The 25,284-nt window shown below is 39.3% G+C and overlaps 1 protein-coding gene across 4 annotated transcripts in view; it reads right to left on the bottom strand.

The window, feature by feature from the left end:
* The window catches only part of ST18 (ST18, C2H2C-type zinc finger), a 60,010-nt gene that overhangs the window by 6,280 nt on the left and 28,446 nt on the right, over positions 1-25,284 (bottom strand). For 2 of the 4 annotated variants that reach the window (XM_023751899.1, XM_023751900.1), the window contains 8 exons: positions 23,202-23,447; positions 15,359-15,474; positions 13,108-13,170; positions 12,232-12,300; positions 8,544-8,606; positions 8,363-8,443; positions 6,988-7,209; positions 987-1,075 (listed from right to left, as the gene is read on the bottom strand). In XM_023751899.1, coding sequence (XP_023607667.1) covers positions 987-1,075; positions 6,988-7,209; positions 8,363-8,443; positions 8,544-8,606; positions 12,232-12,300; positions 13,108-13,170; positions 15,359-15,474; positions 23,202-23,447 — 949 coding nt within the window. The remainder of the gene's footprint in view (positions 1-986; positions 1,076-6,987; positions 7,210-8,362; positions 8,444-8,543; positions 8,607-12,231; positions 12,301-13,107; positions 13,171-15,358; positions 15,475-23,201; positions 23,448-25,284) is intronic. The other 2 variants (XM_023751901.1, XM_023751902.1) reach the window with 1 other exon arrangement.

The raw sequence follows: 25,284 nt of genomic DNA, 5'->3' as shown, positions 1-25,284 counted from the left end.
AAAATAAGCCTGGAACACTTACATACAGCATGCTAAATCAGGTGGCTGTTTTCTAGGTACTTATTGCTTTATTATAAGTAACTAACTACCTAAACAAAATCGGCCATGCATGAACCAATGCAGAGAGTGTGTCATAAGATTCCTAATACTGGGCTCTGAGATTCAAAGAAGAAAAGCAAACTCACCAACTAAGACCTCAGTATTTTAGTATCTAAATGAACTTGAATATGAGTAACAGGATGACGCAGTCATTAAGAAAAGATTAAACAATTACCCATGACCTCACTAACGGCACTATCTGGGACACAGGGCTCATTCCGCACTGGCCTGCTGCATCTGGAGAACTGTATTGCATCGTCAGCACCATATCTTATTGGCTGATTTGCTGGTAGAGGAATCTTTTCACAGGCAACAGGGATTAAAATATTTGTTTTCAACAACTTTATGGAGCATAGATTTTCAATTAAACAAGTATTTTGAGCAAATGAAAACTTCTATTGCTATGTTTCTTTTATATATATTGTGTTTTTTCTTTATGTCTCCTTGGAGTCAACTTCCTTTTCAAGGAATGGCATTTTCGATTGGTGTAGTTCAGTGGTTGAGTGTTGACCCATGAACCAAGAGGTCACCGGTTCAATTCTGGGTCAGGGCACATGCCCAGGTTTCGGGCTTGATCCCCAGTAGGGGATGTGCAGGAGGCAGCTGATTGATGTTTCTTTCTCATCGAGTTTTCTATCTCTATCCCTCTCCCTTCCTCTCTCTCTAAAATCAATAAAAACATATTTTTTTTAAAGTAAGGAAAAAACCAAGTATAATGATAATGTTTGAGATAAACATTATACTTCTAGTTCAAATGTGAGAAAAGCTTCCTTAGTGTATATTAACATTACAATTCCCAAATAAAGCATAATTTGGCATGCAGAACCCTGTGAGGAACTACTACCTGGGCCTCCATGGAGATGGTGACCCTGGCCATGAACTCTTACCTCCAGTTGCTTTGAGCTTGATAGTCATTAGTTCTTCCGAGACCTTGCCCTTTTTGATAGCTTGTGCATTTAAAGGACACCCAGATAAGCTGTGAAAATAGGAATATGCTGATGTGTGAAACATATTATTTCATATACAAATTAAAATTTTTATTCACTACTTACTATTTAAGTGTTTGCCTGCCTATTAATGACATTATAACATGCAGTCCCTTTGTAGAAAGTAACAATATATATATAAAAATAAAAGCAAAATGCCCTAAAAAGATGTAAAATGTTTTGTGTGATTTTTTCAATAAAAATACAAATAGCTACTGCTGATATCATTTAATTAATGTTATCAAATTATTTCTATTCTGCATACATATAAGTGCCTTTCTTTAGTAGTGGTTACTTTATTTCCTATAAACGTGAAATGGTCCATACATTATTAATAAGAATTGTTCCAAATTAGTCAAACTTCCATGAATAACAGAGCAGAATCTAGATCTTTCCATCTTTATATAAACTATATAGCCTGACCTATACAGAATGATTCAAATTATTACAAAATAATAACCCTCCTTCCCCAGGCAGTTGGGTATGGGAAAGTTTCTAACTTATTCTTTAACTTTTAAACCTTTATTTTTTATTCAAAAAAAGCTCTACCTTGAAAGGAAAATAAAAGGAACCATCATAAATATATTCAGACACAATCATTGCCCAGGCAACATATCATCCTATAGTGGTGTTTATACTCAGTTCCTTATTTTCATTACTCAGCAGTCCTTTCGTTAATGTATCTGTTGTATTTAAATTGCACCAAGAGGATAATAACATTGACCAAAGCTTGTATTCCATGGTACATAATCAGATGATTTGTTGTTTTAAACACCTATTAATTCTTTTGTAATTTTGTTGTATTTTTAAAGATACAATTTTTAAATAAAATTAAAAATGATCACAGTCATTTAAAATATTTTCCCACAGAAATGTGATTATAATCCATGTATGAGACAATTATTTTCAACCCAAAGATTAGGACACTTGGCCAAGTGAAAAAATATGACTTCTGAAGCAAAATAAATGTTTGCTGAATGAGTTATTTTTAAAGAATTCTAAATTATTGTATGCAAAGATTATATAAAATATAAAAGTATGTAATATTATACATAAACAGGATCATGTGATTTTCCAAAATTTGATAAATTATGTAATATTTTACACAGAAAAAGAAAATAATGAAAAAGCACAAACTGAATTTGCACCTGATTTTTCTATTGTAGAAGTTTCTCGTTGTAAAGTGTGGCCCACTTAAGCTTCCTTATTTGTTTTTCTGGAATGTTTGCACAAATCTGTCTTGTTTCATGGCACATATTGTTCTCAGAAAATGGTCATGAAGAGGACTAATACCTTGTTGCTAAGTTCGGTTTTTAAAGTGACCTGTCAGAGTCCGTGTGTGAAGTCATGGACATTAACAGCTCATTCGCCTTCTCCGTCTGCGTGGCTCGGCCAGCCCGGCAGTAAATGTCCAGTTGTAACTCACTGGTGTGGCAAGTGCGTGAAGTGTTCCCAACTACGTGACTTGGAACCAAAGAGTATATTTAAGATGTGAAAGGGGGGCTTTGATTTCAAATAGCTGCTGGATATTTTGTCTCTTCCAATGCAGTTCTACCTTTCAGAATATAAAGCAGATCCTACATTTAAAAAGTTGGGGTGGAAAATATTTTAAAAGTCCTTACTCTTTTGAGGACGCCCTCCATGTGGTTCCATGTCGCTGGCTGAGGAAAGGGGGCGGTTGGCTGGGATATGTCCCTGCCAGGATTTGGGCTCCATAATGCAAATGGCTGGGAAAGTGTGCCTTACATGGTTTTGATCAAATTTGAAATTCTATTAAGGCCTATCAAGGCAATTTTAAACTATCATATCTTCATCTGCCTTGTTAAAATAAAATGGCAAGTGATAAAATTTATGTAGTGGACATCACTGTTTCTAATAGACTAATGAACCTCATAAAATTACAAAGTTATGGCATAGCACTGAGTTCTATTAGTCACAGAAATTCTGTTTTAAAAGCGACATACAACCACAATCATGTGCGTGTGTGTTTGTGTCTTTGTATTTTAATATCATATTTGTCTTCAGATTGCTATTTCTTTTTTCTTTCTTTTTTTAATTCGAGAAAAATGATTTTAAATATAATGTTACATGCAATTAACATTAATATTTCAAGAAAAAAAGATTTTAAATATTATTTCTTTTTTGTTGTTGTTGTTAAACCTCACCCAAGGATATTTTTCCATTGATTCTTAGGGAGAGTGGAAGAGAGGGGGAAAGACAGAGAGAAACATTGATGTGAGAGAAACACATTGACTGGTTGCCTCCTGTACGAGCCCTGACCAGGGCCAGGCCAGGGAGGAGCCTGCAACCCAGGTACATGCCCTTGTACCAGAATAGAACCCAGGACCCTTTGGTCTGCAGGCCAATGCTCTATCCATTGAGCAAACCAGCCAGGGTCATATTGCTATTTCTTAAATGGAAGTTTATAATGTAAAGATTTAAAGCAAGCTTTTAAAGCAATTGGTATTCTATCTAATAAAGAGGGAATATGCTAATTGACCCTCATGCCATCACAAAGATGGTGGTGCCCACAGCCAATAAGGAGGGCATATGCTAATTGACTGCCCCACCCTCAAAGATGGTGGTGCCCACAGCCACAAGATGGCCAGCAGGGTAGGGCAGTTAGGGGAAACCAGGCCAGCAGGGGAGGGCCGTTGGGGGTGACCAGGCTGGCAGGGGAGGGCAGTTAGGCATTGATCAGGCTGGCAGGCGAGTGGTTAGGGGGTGATCGGGCTGGCAGGCAGAAGCGGGTAGGGGCAATCAGGCAGGCAGGCAGGCAGGTGAATGGTTGGGAGCCAGCAGTCCAAGATTGTGAGAGGGATGTCCAGCTGTCAGGCCTAAACTGGCAGTCAGACATCCCCTGAGGGGTCCCAGATTGGAGAGGGTGCAGGCTGGGCTGAAGGACACGCCCCCCCCCCCAAGTGCACAAATTTCATGCACCGGGCCTCTAGTGTAAATATAATGCTGACTTAACACAGAGATTGGATATTGTTTAACTATTGTACAAGGCAAGTTTTGTAATTATCCCCATTTTCCTGATGGGAAAATGGGAAAAATTAGAAAACTTATCTTAGACGATGGCTGAGGAAACTGTATGCACATGTGGCCTGGTACAAGGGAGGACTCATTAAACACAGGGACATGGATGACACAGCGCTCATGCAAGGGGGCTGGCATCCCAATGCTGTCTGCAGGGGCAACTCCCTGTGCTTATGTCCTTTCCTGTCCATGGAAGATCATTACAACACCTCTGTAGCTTGCAGGGATTTGTGAAGGTTTGAGAGAATAAACTTAGCACAGTGCTTTCTGCCGGAACAGAGAGAGCCTCGAGTAGGTGCCTATCAGCTATCACTGGTGATTGGAAAGAGTCCTGGATTTTAGGTTCAGAATACATTGCATGTAAACGTCTATGGTAGGTCAGAATGTGCTATTCCAGTTTAAGTCGTTCTTACTTTAAAAAATTATTGTATCATATGCATGTAATTTTCATAAAAGAGGAAGGAGATAGTCTGTATAGAACACCTGTGGGTGTGCCAGAAGAAGCTGGGCATTTTTGTTACATTATTCCATTAAATAATATAAAAAATAATATGCACATATACACATATATGAGGAAGAAAAGCATTCTGCATTAAAGAGAATCACACAAATTAAATGCCATCTCTTGGATCTTGTGAGGAACAAGAGAGATCGCCAGTGAAGAGCAGTGAGATCTGAGTTATTCATTTGTCTAAATTCTTCATCACTTTCCTTCTCCTAGAAAAACACTATCTGGTCATTAATTTTGCAGCCTGTGTGTGTTTTTCTTGAACTCATCATTTTGATTTTCATATCATGAAGTACATCATGTGTGCAGACACATACACAATAGGTCTGCAGTGTAAGGAACACTCCTAAGATGAACACGGTTTTCCTTCCCATGCGTGCCTTACTAGCACCTCAGCAGCTCCTGAGCCCTCCACGATTGCTGTCTCCTGTTCCCCAGAGAAAACCATTAACTGGAGTTGGGGGGGGGATAATTACCTAGCTTTTTACAGTGTAATGTTGTTACATTTTTAACTCTTTGTAATTAGAATCATACTGAACATATTCTCCAGCAGTAATTTTTTTTCCACTCGGCATTGTGTTCTGAAAGTCCCCCGCGCTGTGCCTTCATTTTCACCACTGCATGGCAGTCCCTGTAAACAGACACTGATTCCCTATGCTCTCGGCAGCCAGTGGGCAGGCAGGTCGCTTCCAGCTTGGAGTTAGTAGAGCAATGCCACCGCAGACATTCTCAGACGTGTCTCTGAGCTCCACCATGCAGGAGACCTTCTGGGGCATCAGCCCAGCGGCTCAGAGGCTGGGCAGCAGGCCTGTGCGTCTGCTCTTTCTCAACTTGACTCCTGAAGGCAACTCACTTCCTGGCGTGGCTTTCCCCACTCCTCTTCCACCTGCAGCTGTATGAGAATCCCTGTGGTCCTCAGCTCACCTTGGTGACATCGTCTAAAGCTTCTTCATGGCTTTTGAAGCTACCTCTGTTGCCTTAGCCGGTTTGGCTCAGTGGATAGAGTGTTGGCCTGCGGACTGAAGGGTCCCAGGTTCGATTCTGGTCAAGGGCACATGCCTGGGTTATGGGCTCGATCCCCAGAGGGGGCGTGCAGAAGGCAACTGATCAATGATTCTCTCTCATCATTGATGTTTCTATATATCTCTCTCTCCCTCTCCCTTCCTCTCTGAAATCAATAAAAATAATATTTTTTAAAAAGCTACCTCTGTTGTTGCTGACGGAGGGTTGTGCTCATCATAGCATAGCAGTAACATTTCCTTATCAGTGTTAACATGTCTATTGCTCAGTCCGTGATAAGAAAGTAAAGCTACTCTGCAGTAATGGTGACATTAGGCACACTGGAATTTGCCACTGTCAGTTCAAACTATGGGATGGCGATTCCAACTCAGAATAAAACCATTTGTACTATTGGGGAAGAGACCAGGCATTTGAAAACCATCAAAAAATAAATGACTGAACAAGTCCAGGTTTTCTCCATAAGCAGGTGTCACTGCATAGCCACTTAAACCAGCAATTCCTGGAAGGTTTCACTTTTCTGATTCCATCGATATGTAGCTTTAAAATGGAATGAAATGTTAAAATGCCCCGGCTTTGCTCAATCCACATTCTGCTCTGAAGCAAAGCATCAGACTCACTGAAGCTCCGTTTGGTAAGAAACCCGCACCCCATGCTCGGGCTGCAAGGCTAGAAGGGCCCTCGCTGATTGGAGGCGTGTGCAGTGAATCTTCCGTTAGGTGGAATGTGAACCACAAGGCAGCATGCGATCACTGTACCCACAAAGGACTCTGTTGAAATGCGTGACACTCGGTGACAAAGGAATGAAGTCATTGTGAAACCATAAAGGGTTTTCTAAATCTCTCTCATCCTGTCACACACTTAGTAGTCACTGTGTTATTTTCTTTCTGGCTGCTGGGGATGAGTCACATCTTCCCAGCAGAAAAATAACTACAATTTGGCCTGAAATTGCGCCAGTTCGCGAGAGGCAGGGAATGGCATAAATATGTGAAGTGAAAGTTTACAATGACACAACATAATAGAGTAGATATTACCTCTTGGAACTAAAGTGAACCCTTAAAAGACTGAACCATTAAAAAAAATAGCAGCATAAGCAATATTTTAGTATACAAGAGACAAAGGCACCATTTCTAGAACACTTGTAAATCGTGTAGTAAATTTTCAGAAATAGGGAAAATAGGTTTGATTCTTCAAACTAGTCAGCTCTCTGACCACACTCATTGTCATCACATCTAAAAATGCTATAACGTGTGACCCTGAGGAGGGCTCCACCCACCCACAAAGCCCCCCAGGTGACAAATAATCACAACAACACAACAAAAAGAGAATAAAGGTTACCTTCTGTGGGTGACAAAAACATTATTTACATGGCCCAGCCCATTGCAGCCTGGCAGGGGACAGTGTGGAAGTTCTTGTTTGTTCAGTTTCCAGGAGAGGGGGGCCCCATGGAGAGGATTCTCCTTCTGTCTCTTGGCAGCCAGGGGACAGCCAGAAGCTGTGCGATGGGATGTGTATTTACCTGATATGTGACCTTGGCCGTCACACCCTATCACAGGACATCTAGAGGGACACAGCAGAGATGTTACCAGCTGGGAGAGAATGGACAACTCACATGACATGCAGTAACTGAGTGAACAAGAAGGTAGTGGCGGTTCCACACTATCCAGAAGGCAGATGGTGAGATTATAGACTTTAAAAGATGCCAATACAACTAGCAAAATAGCGTGGTTCTGGCAGTACTAATAGCCCGTGGGCTCTGGGCTAAGCAATTTTCACACGTTATCTCCTGTCATCTTCACTGCAAATCTAATGGGCAGAGAGTGTTATTATCCCATTTTACAGGTGGGAAAAATGAGGCTTCGGAAACTTGTCATCCATTTTACAAGAAGTGGAGTCCAGTTCAGACCCACACTTTTTAGCCCTAACCAACCAGGTGAACCCTGTTGCCGGCAAAGACCACGGGTGCAAAATGTTAGCTACCTTGTCCTATATTACATAGCACATTGCTCATAGAACAGGAATTCTGGTGTCCAAATACCTAAATATTATACTTAGAAATGCTGTAGAGCAAGCAATTTAAAATTCTACATCTAGCCCAGCCGGTGTGGCTCAGTGGTTGAGCATCAACCTATGAACCGGGAGGTCATGGTTTGATTCCTGGTCAGGGCACATTCCCCAGGTTACGAGCTTGATCCACAGTGTGGGGCATGTAGAAGGCAGCCGATCAGTGATTCTCTCTCATCATTGATGTTTCTATCTCTCTCTCTCTCCCTCTCCCTTCCTCTCTGAAATCAATTAAAAAATTTTTTGAATTCCTACATCTATATTTTTATATGTCATCCTAGCCTTGGTAGCATATGTCTCAGAGGAGGGATTTTAGGTAAAAGTTCGCCTTAAGCAAAATTAAAGCTGGGGGGGGGGGGGGGGTGCTGCCGATTTGCTGTTCTGTAGCGCTAGCAGAAGGCTTCTTTCCTTTAAAACAACTGGAAGAAGTACGGTCCCCTCCTTCTAACTTTATAGTAACATCATCTGTGGAAACATGGCTATGAATGGAAAATTTTTCTCAAACTTCTGAACACTGACCGCTGCCTCAAGGACCCCTGTGTGTGAGATGCAATCAGCGCCCACTGGCACCACAACGAAGGTCCCGCCCATTTGACCCACAAGCTACTTCTGGCCCTGCTGCTGCTGCTGCCTCGGCTGCCGCACTTACTTGAGCTCAGGGTCTTCCTTCTCTTCCTTCGTAGCAGTCATTTTGACACCACCTTTCCTGGCACGAGGGCAGCCGGACAAACTAAAATATGGACCCAACAGAGAACAAAACCAGACCATGTCAGCTCCATGGCCACTGCTGCTGACACTGATTTCATTTCTCAGAAATGGGTCAATCCTACCTTCTGTGGGAAGCATAGTTTCCAGTCACGTGCCCCGAACCATCACAACCTGGGGTCGGACACCTGGAAAACACAGGGACAGAGCGCTGGCCACGTGGCTGTGGTGGAGGGAGCGGGATCATGACACATGCAAACAGAACTCAACAGAATGAGCTGCTTTTGGTGGGGCCCGCGTTGCTTAAATAAAATTAGTTTTTGGCTAAGAATCCATTTTAAAAATTTGTTAAGCTATGTGACTCCTGTGTTAGGCTTGATAGACTGTATTAGTTATCCTACATTCTTTTTTTTCTTTTCTTTTCTTAAAAACTTGTTTGAGAAGGAACCTAAAATTTGATCCACAACTTACTGCTGGGCTTCTGTCTACATCATGCAAAGTTCTTATCTTTCACTTAAGAAAAACAGTTTTCCAAATTGTTTCAGAGCATAATTTATTTTCTGTGATATGCTCCACTGCCACAATAATCCATGGAGTTCAGGTGAACAACAGTGTTCTATGCGAATTCCAGAGACTTGGCACATTAATATGGTTGCCAAAGGAGCAAAGTCATTTGCACCTGGTCTGTTCCGCTCATGGTCCAACTTAAATGGCCTTTTGGAAAATCTACCAATAACTATTATTGACAGTCAACCATTAAATTTGGAATGAGGAGGGTGAAAGAGGAGGAAAAACCCAATTCTGCTTGGAAGGCTAATTAGAATTAGGTTTTGCCAAAACCGGTTTGGCTCAGTAGATAGAGCGTCGGCCTGCGGACTGAAAGGTCCCAGGTTCGATTCCGGTCAAGGGCATGTACCTGAGTTGCGGGCACATCCCCCAGTGGGAGTGTGCAGGAGGCAGCTGATCGATGTTTCTCTCCCATCGATGTTTCTAACTCTCTATCTCTCTCCCTTCCTCTCTGTAAAAAATCAATAAAATATATTTTTAAAAAAAAAAATAAAATAGAATTAGGTTTTAAAATACACTTGAATACAGTTTATACTGCTTCTCTCCCTTTTGCCTTTTTAAAAATCCCAAATACTGATACACACAGACTGATGTAAAATGCTTGATTTTTTAAATTTTCTTGAAGAAATTATCTTTATTATTTTGGTTATATGCTCACAATGGTTCAGATTTCTACCCAAACACAAGTTTGAGAAAAATAATAACCAAAAGGAAAATGTGAACACTTCCCCTTTTCTTAAACTTGAACCCACTGAACTTTCATAAAAAATGTTTTTATATTCAATCCTGAGGCAGAAAATAGGAGTAAATGCTTTTTCCAAATGAAATATAAAATCAGCATCCATCTCTTTAAGCCAACCAGAGAAACCTGCATTGAGTCTTTTATTTTTTACTTATTTTTTAAAATTAAATTTATTGGGATGACCTTGTTTAATAAAGTTATATTGGTTTCAAGTGTACAATTCTATAATGCATCATCTGTATATTGCATTGTGTGTTTACCACCCAAAGTCAAATCTCCTCCCATCACCATATATTTGTCCCTTCTTCCCCTTCCCTCCCTCCCTTCCTTCTGGTAGCCACCTTATTGTTGTCTGTGTCTATAAATTTTTGTTTGTTTGTCTTGTTTGTTCACTTGTTGTTTTCAGTTGTATAGCCTGCATATGAGTGAAATCATATTTATGCATTGAATCTCTAATCAGCCATTTTCAAATATAACATGTATGCTATTTTGTAGGAAAGGGTTAAATGCCAGTCTTTTTCTATTAATATTTTACTGGCTTAGTAGCATATTGCAATTATAGAAAAATCTGTGTCACGTGACCTTGCTTTGGAGTTCTTCTTGAGTCTCTAAAAAAGAAGTCAATGAAATGTCTCTTTTTCCTCTATGTACAGAAAAAATCCAAAATTGTCACTTATTAGATGACTGTATAAGACCTAAGTACTGGAGATTGCTATAAGACCTGTCAACCTACATGTTTTAAATGTACTACCAACATTTTTTCCCTAGAAATAATGTTTAGAGAAAATACTTAAGAGAACCGACAATTACTATGAAGACATGGCAATGTGTAAGTTTAGAGCAATTCTATAAGATTGAATAATTAAGTACTGAGTAAGATGAAATAAGAGTAAGTATGCCTGGCACTTCTCTCTTTTCAATCTCTTATTAGTTTTTAGTTAGCATTCTTATGTTTCAGTCTGCGAAAGTGGCAGTCAATAAAACAATTTCCAGAATCTACACCAACACAATTGATTGTAGTTTACACTTTGAAAATGAGAAAAATTGTATATTGTATAGTTCCCTATACTGTTTCTGGTACTAAAATTCTGAATGTTATATCTATTTAATATTCCATCTCTTTTCGCAGACTTATTTTCTGTAATTTTTAGATAAAATTTTAGAACAAATTAGAAAATGGAAATACTAACAAAAATTAAAAACATTTAATATATGAAATTTTGCCTGTGGTTTAGATACCAAATGTTGATTTTACTATTTATAAATAGTGTTTTATCATTAAACTTAATAACACTCATTTTTCCTAAAATATTATTATTTTCAAGTAAAGTTCATTAATTTTGTTTAATATTATTCCTTTGTCTTTTAAAAATATATGCCCTATTATATTTTTAAAGGGTATAGGTGGATCATTACTTTTAATTATTCTACATGTAATATAATAAGATATGAAAATATATTTTTAAAGGGTATAGGTGGATCATTACTTTTAATTATTCTACATGTAATATAATAAGATGTGAAAATAAACAAGTGAGAACTTTGGAATAAAAGAAGATAAGAGTCTGGCCAGAGTGGCTCAGTGGTTGAGCGTTGACCTATGAGCCAGGAGGTCACTAATTGACTCCCAGTCAGGGCACATTCCCCGGGTTTCGAGCTCCATCCCCAGTAAGGGGCGTGCAGGAGGCAGCCAATCAATGATTCTCTCATAATTGATGTTTCTATCTCTCTCTCCCTCTCCCTTCCTCTCTGAAATCAATAAAAATATTTTTTTTAAAAAAGAAGATAAGAATGGCGAAAATAAAATCAATAAGTAAAAGTTAATATGACTTTGAGATTTTTTAAACTAGGTAAAAATGAGCCAAATGTGTCTAGCACCCAAAAGTGAAAGGCAGTCAGATGATTCAAAAGGCCCACAAAGAAAATATGATGCAGCTTTCTTAAAATCAGATGATGGAAATTGTTTGCCACACCTTCAGAAGTCTGATTTATTATATAAATTCTGAAGTTAACAGGGGAAAAAAGTATTCTTATACTATTACATCACTGCTTTAAAAATTACTATAAAAATCAAAACTCCCGCCGAAACCGGTTTGGCTCAGTGGATAGAGCATCGGCCTGCGGACTGAAAGGTCCCAGGTTCGATTCCGGTTAAGGGCATGTACCTGGGTTGCGGGCACATCCCCCGTAGGAGATGTGCAGGAGGCAGCTGATCGATGTTTCTCTCTCATCGAATTCTGAAGTTAACAGGGGAAAAAAAGTATTCTTATACTATTACATCACTGCTTTAAAAATTACTATAAAAATCAAAACTCCCAAAGCAAGCAAAATAATTAGCTTAAAGTGATTTGGGTTTAGTCACTTGAACATTTTGGTGAAAGAGTGTGCTGGTTATAATTCACGGAGACACAATTCACTACTTGTTAGTGACCACACTGGTCCTGAGTGAGCAGAGTCCCAGCACAGCGGGCACAGGGCATGGAGGTCACGCTTCCCACACTTACTTAAGCTCCTGAGAGTTAGCAGCCATGAGGGACTTAAGCGTCTTATCGGCTAAAGGACATCCAGAAACACTAAAAAGGGGTGAGAAAAACAAAAACAAAACACAGAACACTGACATACACAAATCTGACTCAAATGGCATCCTGAGACTGTGAATATCTGTTAAATTTTCTGGTGACTGGGGATTGGGGAAAAAAAATAATTAGGTTTGAATCTGGCTTTGTTACTCTAGCCAGGTTGGGCTCATGGACTCCTCAATTATTTCTGATAAGAGTTGGGTTTGCTATTTATCAAATGAAGGGCTTTAACCCAGTGATACTCCACAATTCTAGAATTCAGTGATAGAACCATTACTGACAAGGAGTCCATGCCCACGGCATCACCAAAGGATGGTGGCTGACAGGTTCAAATCAGCACCCAAAGGGTAAGCAAATCAATGAAGAAGGTGAGCGCAAAGATTAAGCAGAGCCTTTTGTCACTGTTTCACCTTTAACACCAGGACTGGGGATGCCACATCCACAGCTAAGTGGTCAACCCCAGTCACTCTATTGTCTTACCTTTGTTTTACCTGAATCCTAAAGCTAGATACAACCAAAGCCCTGACATAAGCTCTCACTTTGTAGCCTGGACTACAGGAGCAGAAAACCATTTTTAACCAAAATCACGATATCTATACTACATAAGTGAAAAAACTAAAGATTTAACTTAGCTTTATTTATGAAAAACAAACCACCACCACCACAACCACAACCCCCCCCCCCCACACACACACACACACACAAACCAACTAACTTACGCTCTAATTCATGATCAAGATATCGTTCTAGAATGGGTGAGAATTAGTATTTAAATCAGAACCAGATGATAAAACGAGGTACCTGCGGTGGGATGCATAGTTTCCGGTGACGTGGCCACTTCCATCACATCCGGGCGTTGGACAGCTGGACCAAAAAATATATATAATTAGCGTCAAGTGCATTTTATTGCTTCACTTGCTTTGTCTGGTTTGTTATAACGTTGCTTCTCTTTTCAACGTCAGTTACTCAGTATAGAACCTGCAGAAGCTAGTGAACTAAGGATCTATGCTACAGAAGAACGAGTGGACTAGCGAAAAGAAAACTGGCATGCTCTTATCAGCTCTCAGCATCACATCCAATTCTCCGATTCAAATAATGTAGGAAAGTGATGCTAAAATATATGTTCTAGTGATGAGGTGAGTCAACAATCAATAACGTTTTATTTCTTTGAAAATGTGGGTTATAAAAATAAATATTGTAAACCCATGCTTTGCAATGATAGTGTCTCTTAAGAATACCATCATCAATTATATAACAGATTTCAGAAAGGAATTTTTGTTAGTTTTTAAGAGATCAGGCAACATAGTAATTTCATAAACATTTTTTTAAATCATCTGAAAAAGAAAAAAATCTTTGGAAAATACTACATGTGACTGAAATGTAAACTGACATTAATAGTTGACAAAGTTGCTGACAGTTCAGAAATAGGCAAGAAGTTTAGTTAAAAAGCTTGCAATCACTTTTATTCAAGTCTCAAACCCAACAAAGCAATTGCTAATTAAAAATAAACCTAAATAATAGGGCATCTGGCAAGATCAGAGACTTGATTTTATCTCAGAAGCTAGTCACATTCTGGGCCTCTTCTGTGTGTTTTGAAAATAAGCTAACAGGTGCATTATTCTGAGCAATTCTGTGTCCAGCTATAGCATATGTAAACAAGTAAAGAAAAAATAAACAATGACTAACATTTGAGCTGAGTTATCTTGCAAATGACATTCTTCCCCCAAATGGAGAAGTAATCTTTTCTGAACATTATACAAATCATATAAACAGAGAGTGAAAGACGTGTTATAATGATCTGTTAATTCCCACTTTGGAAATACATCGCCACCTAGTGTTCAAAACAGCATTGCATTTACTTTATTTCTTATTTCTATTTTTAAATTACCACTGTTAATACTGCCGAGGATAGGTAAAGACGTACTAATAATTTTTAAACAAGTCAGCTATAAATACTTAGTAAATATAATAATAAATTGTGCACTTATCTACTGATTAATTTTCATGTTTGGTGGTATGAAGAGGTTAAACAAAAATAAAGAATTGGGGGCAGTGTTATAGTGGGAACCCTTATGTTTCAGATTCTGACAGCTGGCTTTAACTACAAATCTTCATTGAAAAATCCTACACAATAACATTTGCCAGTTTGCTGAGAAGGTTTGCAAGTGGAAGGATCAAAATTAGAGAGAGGATACTAGCTAGTTCCCTCAATAAGTGGCATTCCAACTCTAAGCAAATTTATGCTAATCAACAACATCAAAAAAATCCTATTTCAAACAACTTTTGGGAAGTGATTGAGGTACATTTATTTATGTGTTAGGAACATAAAACATAAGAAGGACAGGATGGAACTGTAAAGTAGTGAGACTTTCACAAAACCAGAATGTCAACCCATAAACATAAGGGGTATCCGCTAAAGCACTCACCTGTGTGTAAAGTGTGGTGAGTCCCATGAGGTCCCTAGAGATCATTTTCTAGGAATTCATAAATATATTCCAAAAATTGTTCAACGTCTTTTAAAAAACCCTTCCTCGTTTGTTTACTTTTGTACCAGTAAAAAGTACCCATTAAAAAATATTCACACTTCATTTTTCTGTCCTTTGAGAATGTGATGAAAACGATGAACTGTCTCACCCAAATAGCAATTTGCATTAAGTTCAAAAAGGTTTGTAGACACCTGAAGTCCTGAATTGGGTTTTTTGGAGTCGATGGATATCAGATTAAGAATTTCTGATCAAAACATAAACATTTCTATTGGCTTTATGTTGTTGTTTTTAAACAGTTAGACTTTTAATTCTTTTAGCATAAGATCATGCCATGTAAATGGGTGGTTGTTTTTTTTGGTTGTTGGTGTTTCTTTTTTCTTCATAATCCTCTTAGTTCTGTGCATCTGTTTAGGTCCATGTAGAATATCTAACTATTGGATGGTGGAAATTGCCCTAAAACATTCCTAAAATCAACTATATAAGCCGAGATATTATTACTCAAAATATACGACCTTGAGTACCTTATTTCCAGAGTCTCGCAGAGAATGCCATGTTGGATCACTTACGTGATTAGTTCTTTTTTGAGATCTCTTGCATGGAGCTTGGGTTTAGGGCTTGGCATGGAGGCCTCTCCAGGAAACTTCTTTTCCTCTAAATTTTCTAGAGAGTTCACTGGGTCTTTCTGGAGAAAAAAAAAAGACAAAAAACAGAAGCACAGAGGGCATTAGGGAACCCTAGAAAGAGAGCTGTATTTGAAGTCCTCAGGGTCCAATGTGAGTTTTGGCTTAAAGACTTAGCTGAAATTCCTCTAGGGTTTGTGCACAAAATAAATAAGATAATGAGGAATGAGGAATTATAATTCATGGGGATACCTTTAAAATTTTCACATTTTGGCAAATATAATTACAGAGGCATTTGTTGAGCCAAATAATTAAGTTACTATTCTAATAGAGTTCAGGTTTTATTGTATGATGAACATTGCCTAGAGAACATAGGGCTAGTTCTTTATGTACACAGAAGTCATTGGTAAAACAGAAGAAATATTGCAAAAGTAAATCACAAAAAGTTTAAATCTAAAAAGGAATAAGTAAATTTAAGTTAACAGAATGTTCTTTCTAATATACAAATAACTAAGATTTAAATTATTTGTTTAAATGTATAATAACTGCCCTAGTTGGTTTGGCTCAGTGGATAGAGTGTTGGCCTTCGGACCAAAGGGTCCCGGGTTCAATTCCAGTCAAGGGCACATACCTCAGTTGCAGGTTCCAACCAGTCAGGCCCTGGTTGGGGTTTGTGCAGAAGGCAACCAATCGATGTGTTCTTTCACATCAATGTTTCTCTCTATCTTTCCCTCTCCTACGTTCCCTAAAAATCAATGGAAAAAATATCCTCGGGTGAGGATTAACAAATAAATAAATAAATAATAACCAAGTCTACAATATTTAGGTATTTAGTTTGATTTTTCTGGATCATCGCTTTAATTATTGCAGCACTTCCTGTTTTTTCTTAAGTTACCTTAGTTATGTTTTTTGTGGTTTTTTTGCTAAATTGCTATGCTTTTACTTATTGAATGGAATTTCTTGTTGAGTTATCACTAATTTTCATGGCCTTCTTTTAAGCTTAAGACTGACCTTTATTTCATAAGACTCATTAATCCTTTCAAATCACTTATTTACCATCTGATATATTATGTTACAGGAAACTAATGATCCTTTTCCTCATCGCATAATTAGTTTATCATTTAGTTTATATCTGGTAAATATTTTCTGGATTTAATATTAAATTAAGATGAACTAATATAGAAAACTGTATTCTAATTCTCAAAAGTACTGATCTAAATAAGGTGATAAAACAATTTTAAATTATTAGGTAAATCTCATTTAAATCAAGTGGATATAAAAATGCAATGGTAAAATACAAGTTTAATAACCTTAGTCTACATTAAAAAGCAATGGAAAAACAAAATACCTGAATATTTCCAACTAAAGAAAAATACTAAACCTTGATCTCAGTTATAAAGGCAAATGCAATTTCTTTCATTAATTGCTTAGATAACAATTCAATCAATTATTTTACACAAGACCATATAGTGTAAATACATTGGTAAACTATCTCAAGTTATATTATCATCAGATCAAATTCATAAAACCTGTTTTGATATAATTTTTCTATATATTATTTATAGTGTTAAGTGTTCCATTTTATTTTATTTTATTTTTAATATATTTTTATTGATTTCAGAGAGTAAAAGAGAGAGAGAGAGAGAGAAACATCAATGATGAGAGAGAATCACTGATCGGCTGCCTCCAGCACACCCCACACTGGGGATCGAGCCCGCAACCTGGGCATGTGCTCTGACTGGACTTGAAGCCGGGACCCTTCAGTCCACAGGCCGATGCTCTATCCACTGAGCCAAACCCGTCAGGCCCCATCTTATTTTATTGATAAATGTTTGAAAATAGCAGCAGAGAATAATAAACCCTTGAAAATTAAAGAGAAATAGGTACTTGATAATACTTGCCTACTCAGATACAAAGAGAAGTGCTATTTTAGTGGCTGCTTTCATGGAAGCAAAATAGATGAATGATGCTTATTAGTATACTTTTCAAGTTTTATAATGTGGATGCCTAAAGTGAAGCAAGTCCTAATTATAAGATATAAAACCTAATAATACCACCATCCATTCCATTTAGCGTTATCTGGATTCAGCCTAGCTAGTATTTTCTACTACAATTTATAAATGTCTTGGCTTTTGGAAAGCAGATACAAATGTTAAGTTCAGTATTAAGTCTCAATGTAGAACAGTCTTTGTTTTTCTGTATAGATATTAAAGTTCACAAAAATGGCATAAACTAAAAAGCCATCTTATTGTTTTTTTATGATAAAGAACAAAGAATCTCTAAGAAGGTATGAACAGTGATAGATGAACATGTAAAGGTTATTCGTTGTTCTACTGCTGAATCTGTGCATTATAGAAAGCAAGGATATAGGGGCCTTTGAAAGAAATGACCAGTTATGAAAGTTTAAGTTGTTTGACTAAAATGCATATGAAATAATGCTTGCAGAATATATGATATTTCATTTGGTATAGTAATATGTGGTAATGCTTTAATAAGACAATTTTATTGGGTATGACTTTTAAAAAATATTTTGTAACTTCTTTTAAAAACTGTGGACTCTTATGTATGAAATCCCACATAATAAAAAGCTAATATGCAAATCAACCGAATGGTGGAACGACCAGTCGCTATGAAGCACACTGACCACCAGGGGGCAGATGCTCAACACAGGAGCTGCCCCCTGGTGGTCAGTGCATTCTCACAGGAGGAGCACCATTCAGCCAGAAACTGGGCTCACGGCTGGTGAGAGCAGCGGTGGTGGTGGGAGCCTCTCCCGCCTCCGCAGCAGCGCTAAGGATGTCCAACTGATGGCTTAGGCCCGCTCTCCAGGGGGACTGGTCTAAGCCATCAGTCGGACATCCCCCAAGGGCTCCTTGACTGCAAGACTGTGCAGGCCGGGCTGAGGGACCCTCCCCCCACATGCACAAATCTCGTGCACTGGGCCACTAGTTTCATTATAAATAATTGTTTTCTTCCTTTTCTTTGCTCAGCATATTGGCCTTAAAACACTTGCAGAGAACGTGGATATTCAAATACAGATGGCCATCACTAAGAAAATTCTTCATTTGTTACAGAAGCATTTTATATTGGATAAATTCCTAAACAGGACTAAGTAAAAAAATAAGTTATAAGAATATATAAGAATTTTTTATATATAAAATATCATTAAATAAAAATATTATTTTTAAATGTTTTGAAGTTAATATTTTTATACTATGGCTATGTAAGAAAGAACATGGCATATATGTGTGTGTTTAGAGAGGACCTGGATGCAATGAGATTCCTTTAATGTACAGATGGATGTTTATATGGATTTTAGTAAAGACCAGAACATAATGGTAACATGAATAACAGATAATAGCATCTGGCACTTTTAACATTTTAAGCCCTGAAATCGTTGGAGAACTGACAGTTGAATGAAACTGACAGCCGTAGTTATTTCTCAGCACTTTCCTTCTGAGATATTTTGAGTTTTTTCCAGATTCAGGAATTTTTTAGGGGGCATCTGGACAGGCTATTTCACTGAGAGAGACAGACAATATTTTCTGAAAATTGCCACCAAAATTAAGCAACTGTTGTGCATATGAGCTAGATAACAATGAATTAGAAATAATCGCTCAATTTCTGGTTGCCTGTGTGTAGATGTATGTGTGTCATGTGAGGTGGGGGGTGGGGAGGTGACGGAGGTGGCAACAGGAAGGATGGGGGTATGGGAGCAGGAACAGACCACAAGGTAGTCTTCAGTATATCACTGGGCCATGTGCAGCCATGCCAGTAAAGCTCATTGAAAATGACAAGCGTGGACCAGTCCCTGTAACTTGTGTGGTCACATCCTATAGTTCTGGATCCTGCTATTCTGAGAAGCACTGTAGACCACGGTTGCCTCCACCAACCTTGCCTCATGCTGTTTCTTCGTTATTCTCTTTTTTCTTTCCTTTCTAATTTTTTTCAATATTCCCTAGTTGTCTCCATTTTTTTTTTTTGGTGTTTTTTTTTTTGTTTGTTTGTTTCTCTCTATTTTCTCTCTTCTCCCTTTTCTTCATATTAGGGAAGCCCAGCCCATTACTTAATTTCTGCATGACTAAGGATCAACACCTTTCCCTCCTTGAGCTTCAATTTTTTCCTCTAAAAACATTGATAATAACCCTGCTTCTCAATATACAGATCTCAGGATAAAGATCCCTCATCTTTATTTTTACTGAACGTGGTACCCCTCTGATACCTTCCCAAGGAGGACATTGAATGCCATCTACTTTTTCAAAATAATACCTATTAAGTATCTCACTTCTCATTTTCAAGATTCAGAACAGGATGTGAACAATACTCTCTATTAGTTGATTACCTTGTCACAGGTGAAGGAACAAAGAACAAAAGGTGAGAACGTGTGCTGGGGGCTAAGGTGATCCAGAAGCGCTCTTTCTCGTGCCTGTCCCCACTGGCTGTAGCTCCCCCAAGCAGGGGGTCACCCATGTCAGATAACTGCGGTAATAAGCATTAGCTTAAAAACTGTTTTGTCAACTCAAACCCAGGCAAGCACTTTGACTCTAAGAACTCACTTAGCATCTTCAAATTCCTTTTTGTTCTTCCTAATGACATTGAATCTCCACATACTTTCTAAATTCCAGATTTTAGATTATTTAGGTTGCAAACTGTAGAAGTAAAAGTCTGTACTAGCAGATCTGGAGTAAGTAAGCCATTCGAAAAGAGAAAGAATCTAAACAAATCCATTTTTCCCCATGAATTTGCCAGAAAATAAAACATGCTCACATATACTAGTATATATAAGCATTAGATAAGAACATATTTCTATTGAATTATAAAAGCTGCCAAGGTGAATCCATATTTTGGGGGAATTATGCAAAAAATGAGCTTGGAAAGTAAACATAAACTATTTGTTATAAGATCTCACTCTCTGGCTGAGTGATAAAGTGTAGCCAAGGAGGTCCCTTAGGAGCTAATTAGACCCCCAAATGGGAGGAGTTTCTCAGCATAGAAAAGGTACGGCGTTGGCATTGTTGCGGAGGGCACAGAATTATAACCAATGTCCAACACAAGACCCTAAATGGATGTGAGAGCCCACTTGTCTGACATGTGCTTCATTAACTCGGGACTGGATCCGTTTGTCTGACTCTGTACGAATAGAAGGATGTCCGGCAAACACTGACCATGGCCCATTACAGCACGGTCACAACGATGAGGCCAGAAAGCCTGAGTCCCCCCTGCACATGGCCTTGAGACACTTCCACACATGGTGGGCTTTATCCCAGCTGGATCCATCCAAGAATTAGAACGCAGTTATGCTGACTTTGCAAAGCACTGTCCTTCATGTGACATACGACTTTTACTGAACCCCCAGCAACAGATCTTATGATGTGGACTAGGATTCCCATTAGTGGGGGGGGGGGGGGGGATAGGCCACAATCCCATCAGCAATCGACTGGTTGGAGACTCAGAAGACTGGGGAATTGGAGGGTACCCCCCCACCCATTTTCTAAAGCTGACTTGTATGAAATGGGATTGAATCAACAATCTTGATCTCATCATGACTATGCTTGATCAGTTAATATGAATTTCAGCAGATTTCTGGGTTATAAAAATAGACAGGAGCCTGAAGTGGCGGGGGTAGGGGGTGGGTGGAATGTGGTGGGAGGAGGGAACACATGTTTGTCAGTTTGTGGTCATCGCTTACGGTAAACCAGCTTTTTATACTTTGTATATGTCGGTTTTATATTTATTAAAGTCAAATATATATTATTTTAAGAAACTGTTCTTCTAAAATACAATTAGGATAGATGAACTAAGACCATCCCTCAACACTCTAGATACGTTTTTAAAAGCCAGGCATAATAAAGTGACTACGTCCAGCATGACAGAATCTCATCGGAAGCAGCTGCTGTATCAATTTCCCTCTCCACTCCCGGGATGCTGTGTGTGCTGGTGACACAGAGCATGCCTTGGGTCCTCAGGACTCCCAGGAACCCGTCCCCAGCCAGGACACATAGGGTTGGCCTTTCCTTTCTACTTTGTGTGCCTGCTCCTTCCATTTATCAGCGGGATTTGTTATGTCAGTCCTGCTAGATTGAGCACATGTGTGGTGGGAGAATGGTCCTGGGCCTACCTTACTGACTGGACACAGAGATAATACTGCCCGTGAACATGTGCTTCAGGGAGGAAGGGAGAGAAGGAGAGAGAGAGGGAGGGAGAGAAGGAGAGAGGGAGAGAGGGAGGGAGGGAGGCAGGGAGGGAGGGAAGGAAAGAGGGAGGAAGGGAGGGAGAGGAGGAGAGAGGGTAGAGAGGGATTGCAAACAACCCCATCTGAGATCACTACTGTTTACGTTGACTTATGCTCTGAGATGTTCAAGCATATGCTAAAATGAAATTACTCTTCCCCTAAAGTCTCTGGACTTCAAAAACCTGAAAAAGGTGGTGCACACTTCCAAAGTGAATGGCTACTTCGGTTCTTTAAACATGTAAATGTAAGTATCTATAACTTTCCCGACAAACAAGCAAACGAGAATCACTTACTGTAACAATTAGGGTCACATTTGCAGTGATATAGAGTCTAAACCACAGAGGGGTCCGGCCATGAATTCTTTTGAACGACGCTAAGTCATGCTAATTAGCCAAGCCAGGTGGCTCAGACGAGGGAGATGAAGGCTACGGGAACTCCTGCACAGTCAGGACATCTGGCTCCCAGGAGTAAAAGCGCCTCTAAGATAACCAAGTACGTGAATGCATCTTCTTGACTTTGGGATTGAGACAACTCAGTCACCCAGCGTGTGACCCAATGACTCCATACAGCTGTCCCTCGGGGTCCTCAGGTATTGGTTCCAGGACCCCCTCAAATACCAAAATCCATGGACACTTGAGGTATTTGCATGTAACCTACACACATCCTCCTGTATACTTCATCTCTAGATTACTTATCATACCTTACACAATATAAGTGCAATGTACATAGTGGTGATACTATATTGTTTAGGGAGTAATGACAAGGAAAAAATGTCTCTCTGTGTTCAGCACACATTCAATCATTGGTTTAACTACATAGCACATGTCAGCAACAACGTAACTTTTTTCTGAATATTTTCCATCTGGAGTTGGGTGACTCTGCAAGGCCGACTGCACATTGTTTTGCTAACACAGTTCCTTCACAAAACCAAGGAAATACATTTGACATGATTCCTATTTGTCCCTGAATTGGTTTCATTTTCTATTTCCTGGCTCAGAAAGAATTCATAATACAGGCGGCTGTATCTGAAGGCATAGATAATATAATCTCTCACCCAGTTCACACAATTGTAGCCATAATGGAGATAAAATTCACAACAATAGCCCTAGCTGGTTTGGCTCCGTGGATAGAGCATTGGCCTGTGGACTGAAGGGTCTCAGGTTCGAATTTGGTCAAGGGCACATACCTGGTTGCAGGCTCCATCTCCAATGTGGGAGGCAACCAATCGATGTGTCTCTCTCAAATTGATGTTTCTCTCTGTGTGTCTCTCCCTCGCCCTTCCACTCTCTCAAAATCAATGGAAAAATATCCTCGGGTGATGATTAACAAAAAAAAAATTTTTTTTAATATTATTTTAGGCAAGTAACAGGAAAAGTTGGATTTATTTATAAATTTCCTCTGAAATTCTAAGTTAACACTCTACCAAAACCTAAAACAAGGTACAGAATGATGTATCATCTAAACAGGACTGTGCAAAAATAATTTAGGGAAAAAAGCCAATAATACCCTTCCATCATGCCCTTCAATCTTAAACGTATGGACATACTGAAGCAATACCTCTTTCTCCTCCTCTGTCTTCCCATGAGCTTTGCTATAGTTGATAGGAGCATCCCAGCCCTCTTGGACACACAGAGCCTGGTAGAACGCTGCATTGACCAAAATGCTGCTTGTTTTGAATGGGGAAGAGGAAGGAGTCGGAATAGACGTGTTTGAGGAAGTTAGGGGTGCAGCTTTGTCCGGGGGTCGATTTTTTTTCATGCTCAAGTCCAATGTGCCATTTTCATCCACTTCTATCTCGGCTCCCTGGTATACATAGGAAACAGAAAAAAAAACAACCTTTAAGCAGTTTGCTGTTATAGCTGAGCCATGTGGGGCTTTTAAGGGATCATTTTAAATGCAAGCTTTTATGTAAGTATATCTGATTTTAAACCTCGCTTTCTGATTTGCTTTGGTTAATGTTCGATTCTTAGGCGGACTTTTCAGAGCAGCCCCACTAGTGAGCTTCATGTTTCTGGGCTTAAACAAAGTAAGGCTAATAGAAATCAGAGGTTCCAAATACTAAATGTATTGGCTAAACCGGTCAGGTGTTTTTTAAAGTTTAGCTTTAAATCTTCTTTCCTAGTTTGCAGAATTCTCACTCGCAATCCATCATTGAAAGCATTAATACTTGCCTTTATGAAAAGGTACAACAGGTTTCCTCCCTCCAACCCCCAAATCACAATATTAACCTAACATGAGAAAAGTGGAAAAATAACCAGGCCCGGAGAGAATTCTTATTGGAAAACTAGATTGACATGGAAGTAACATTTTACCCTGGGTTACTTGAACCTGAAAAGCTTTGTTAAATTGTGGGGAGGCAGCTGGGGGGAGGCAGATGTGCAAACCACGATTCACTCGGGGCCTTTGGGTAGCAGCTGCCAGGATGGCCGCTCACGGTTTAAGTTCTACAGTAAAATCTTCAGAAGAAAGGTGATACTGAGTAAAAGACTTAAAACTACCCTCCTCACAGCATTTCTTGTGGGGACACCTTCGGCTAAGGTTTTCTTGTTTTGTGTTTGAGGCCCACGTGCCCGTGTGTCTGCATATTCTGCAAGGTGCCTGCTCAGGCGGGTTTTTCACGGCATCGTCAGTCAGGAGCACTGCCAGATGCTGGGAAGAACACGCTTGTCATGTTCCTAAGTGGGTCAAATGAGTCTCTTTCTGGCGTTCTCGCCATCATCCGTCAATTCACGTTTAACTTTTGAACGACTTCTCTACTCTTTGTCCTTCAGGCTGGCAAAGCAGGAGGCGTCCTTGAATATGGGAGCAGGATCCCTGACGTGTGTGGTAGCCAGTTACTTCCCCGGGGATTTACTCAAACTCCCCGTTTTCACTGCCTTCACCTCCCCGACAGCTGCCACTCAGGTGTGGGCCACACACAGTAGCTGGGCTCACCGCTTGCCCCGGATTTAGAGAATGAAGCCCGGCCGGCCTGGCTCAGTGGTTGAGCGCTGATCTATGAACCAGGAGGTCACGGTTGATTCCGGGTCAGGGCACACACCCGGGTGGTGGGCTCTATCCCCAGTGGGGGGCCTGCAGGAGGCAGCCCATCAATGATTCTCTTTCATCGTTGATGTTCCTATCTCTCTCTCCCTCTCCCTTCCTCTCTGAAATCAATAAAAATATATTTTAAAATCACCTCTTCTGTCTGTTTGTTCTACATGCAAAGTTCCTATCTTCCGGCTCTCGGTCTATGAGACAGATATGCTGCATTGTATTTGTGGGAGGTAAATACACTTCTAATATGTTTGTACTAAGACGCTTTGGCCATATCTTTCTGTCCTTTTTAGTAAATAGTTTAATCTCCTGTGATAGTTTTAAGCCCTGAATTTGACAGTACAGCTTATCCGGGATAATAACTTAGTAACCACAACATCTTATGCCATCTGTATAACATCAAATACACTTTTCTACCAGCATTAATAAACCTTAGTTACAAAAACCCAAGATATTAACCATATCAGTGCCATGTGCTCTCTCCATGATATAACGATGCATTCTGTCATGAGCATATCAAGGCAATTATTGGCTTCATAGCTGCTATGTAACTACAGCAATAAAACAGATCTATAGTAATCAAGTTTAATAACCAATGTAAAGT

The sequence above is a fragment of the Myotis lucifugus genome, unplaced genomic scaffold, assembly GCF_000147115.1.
Source record: "Myotis lucifugus unplaced genomic scaffold, Myoluc2.0 scaffold_27, whole genome shotgun sequence".
Classification (NCBI taxonomy): Eukaryota; Metazoa; Chordata; class Mammalia; order Chiroptera; family Vespertilionidae; genus Myotis; species Myotis lucifugus.
The sequence above is the reverse complement of the archived record's forward strand: the minus strand, read 5'-3'. Positions and strand labels throughout refer to the sequence as shown.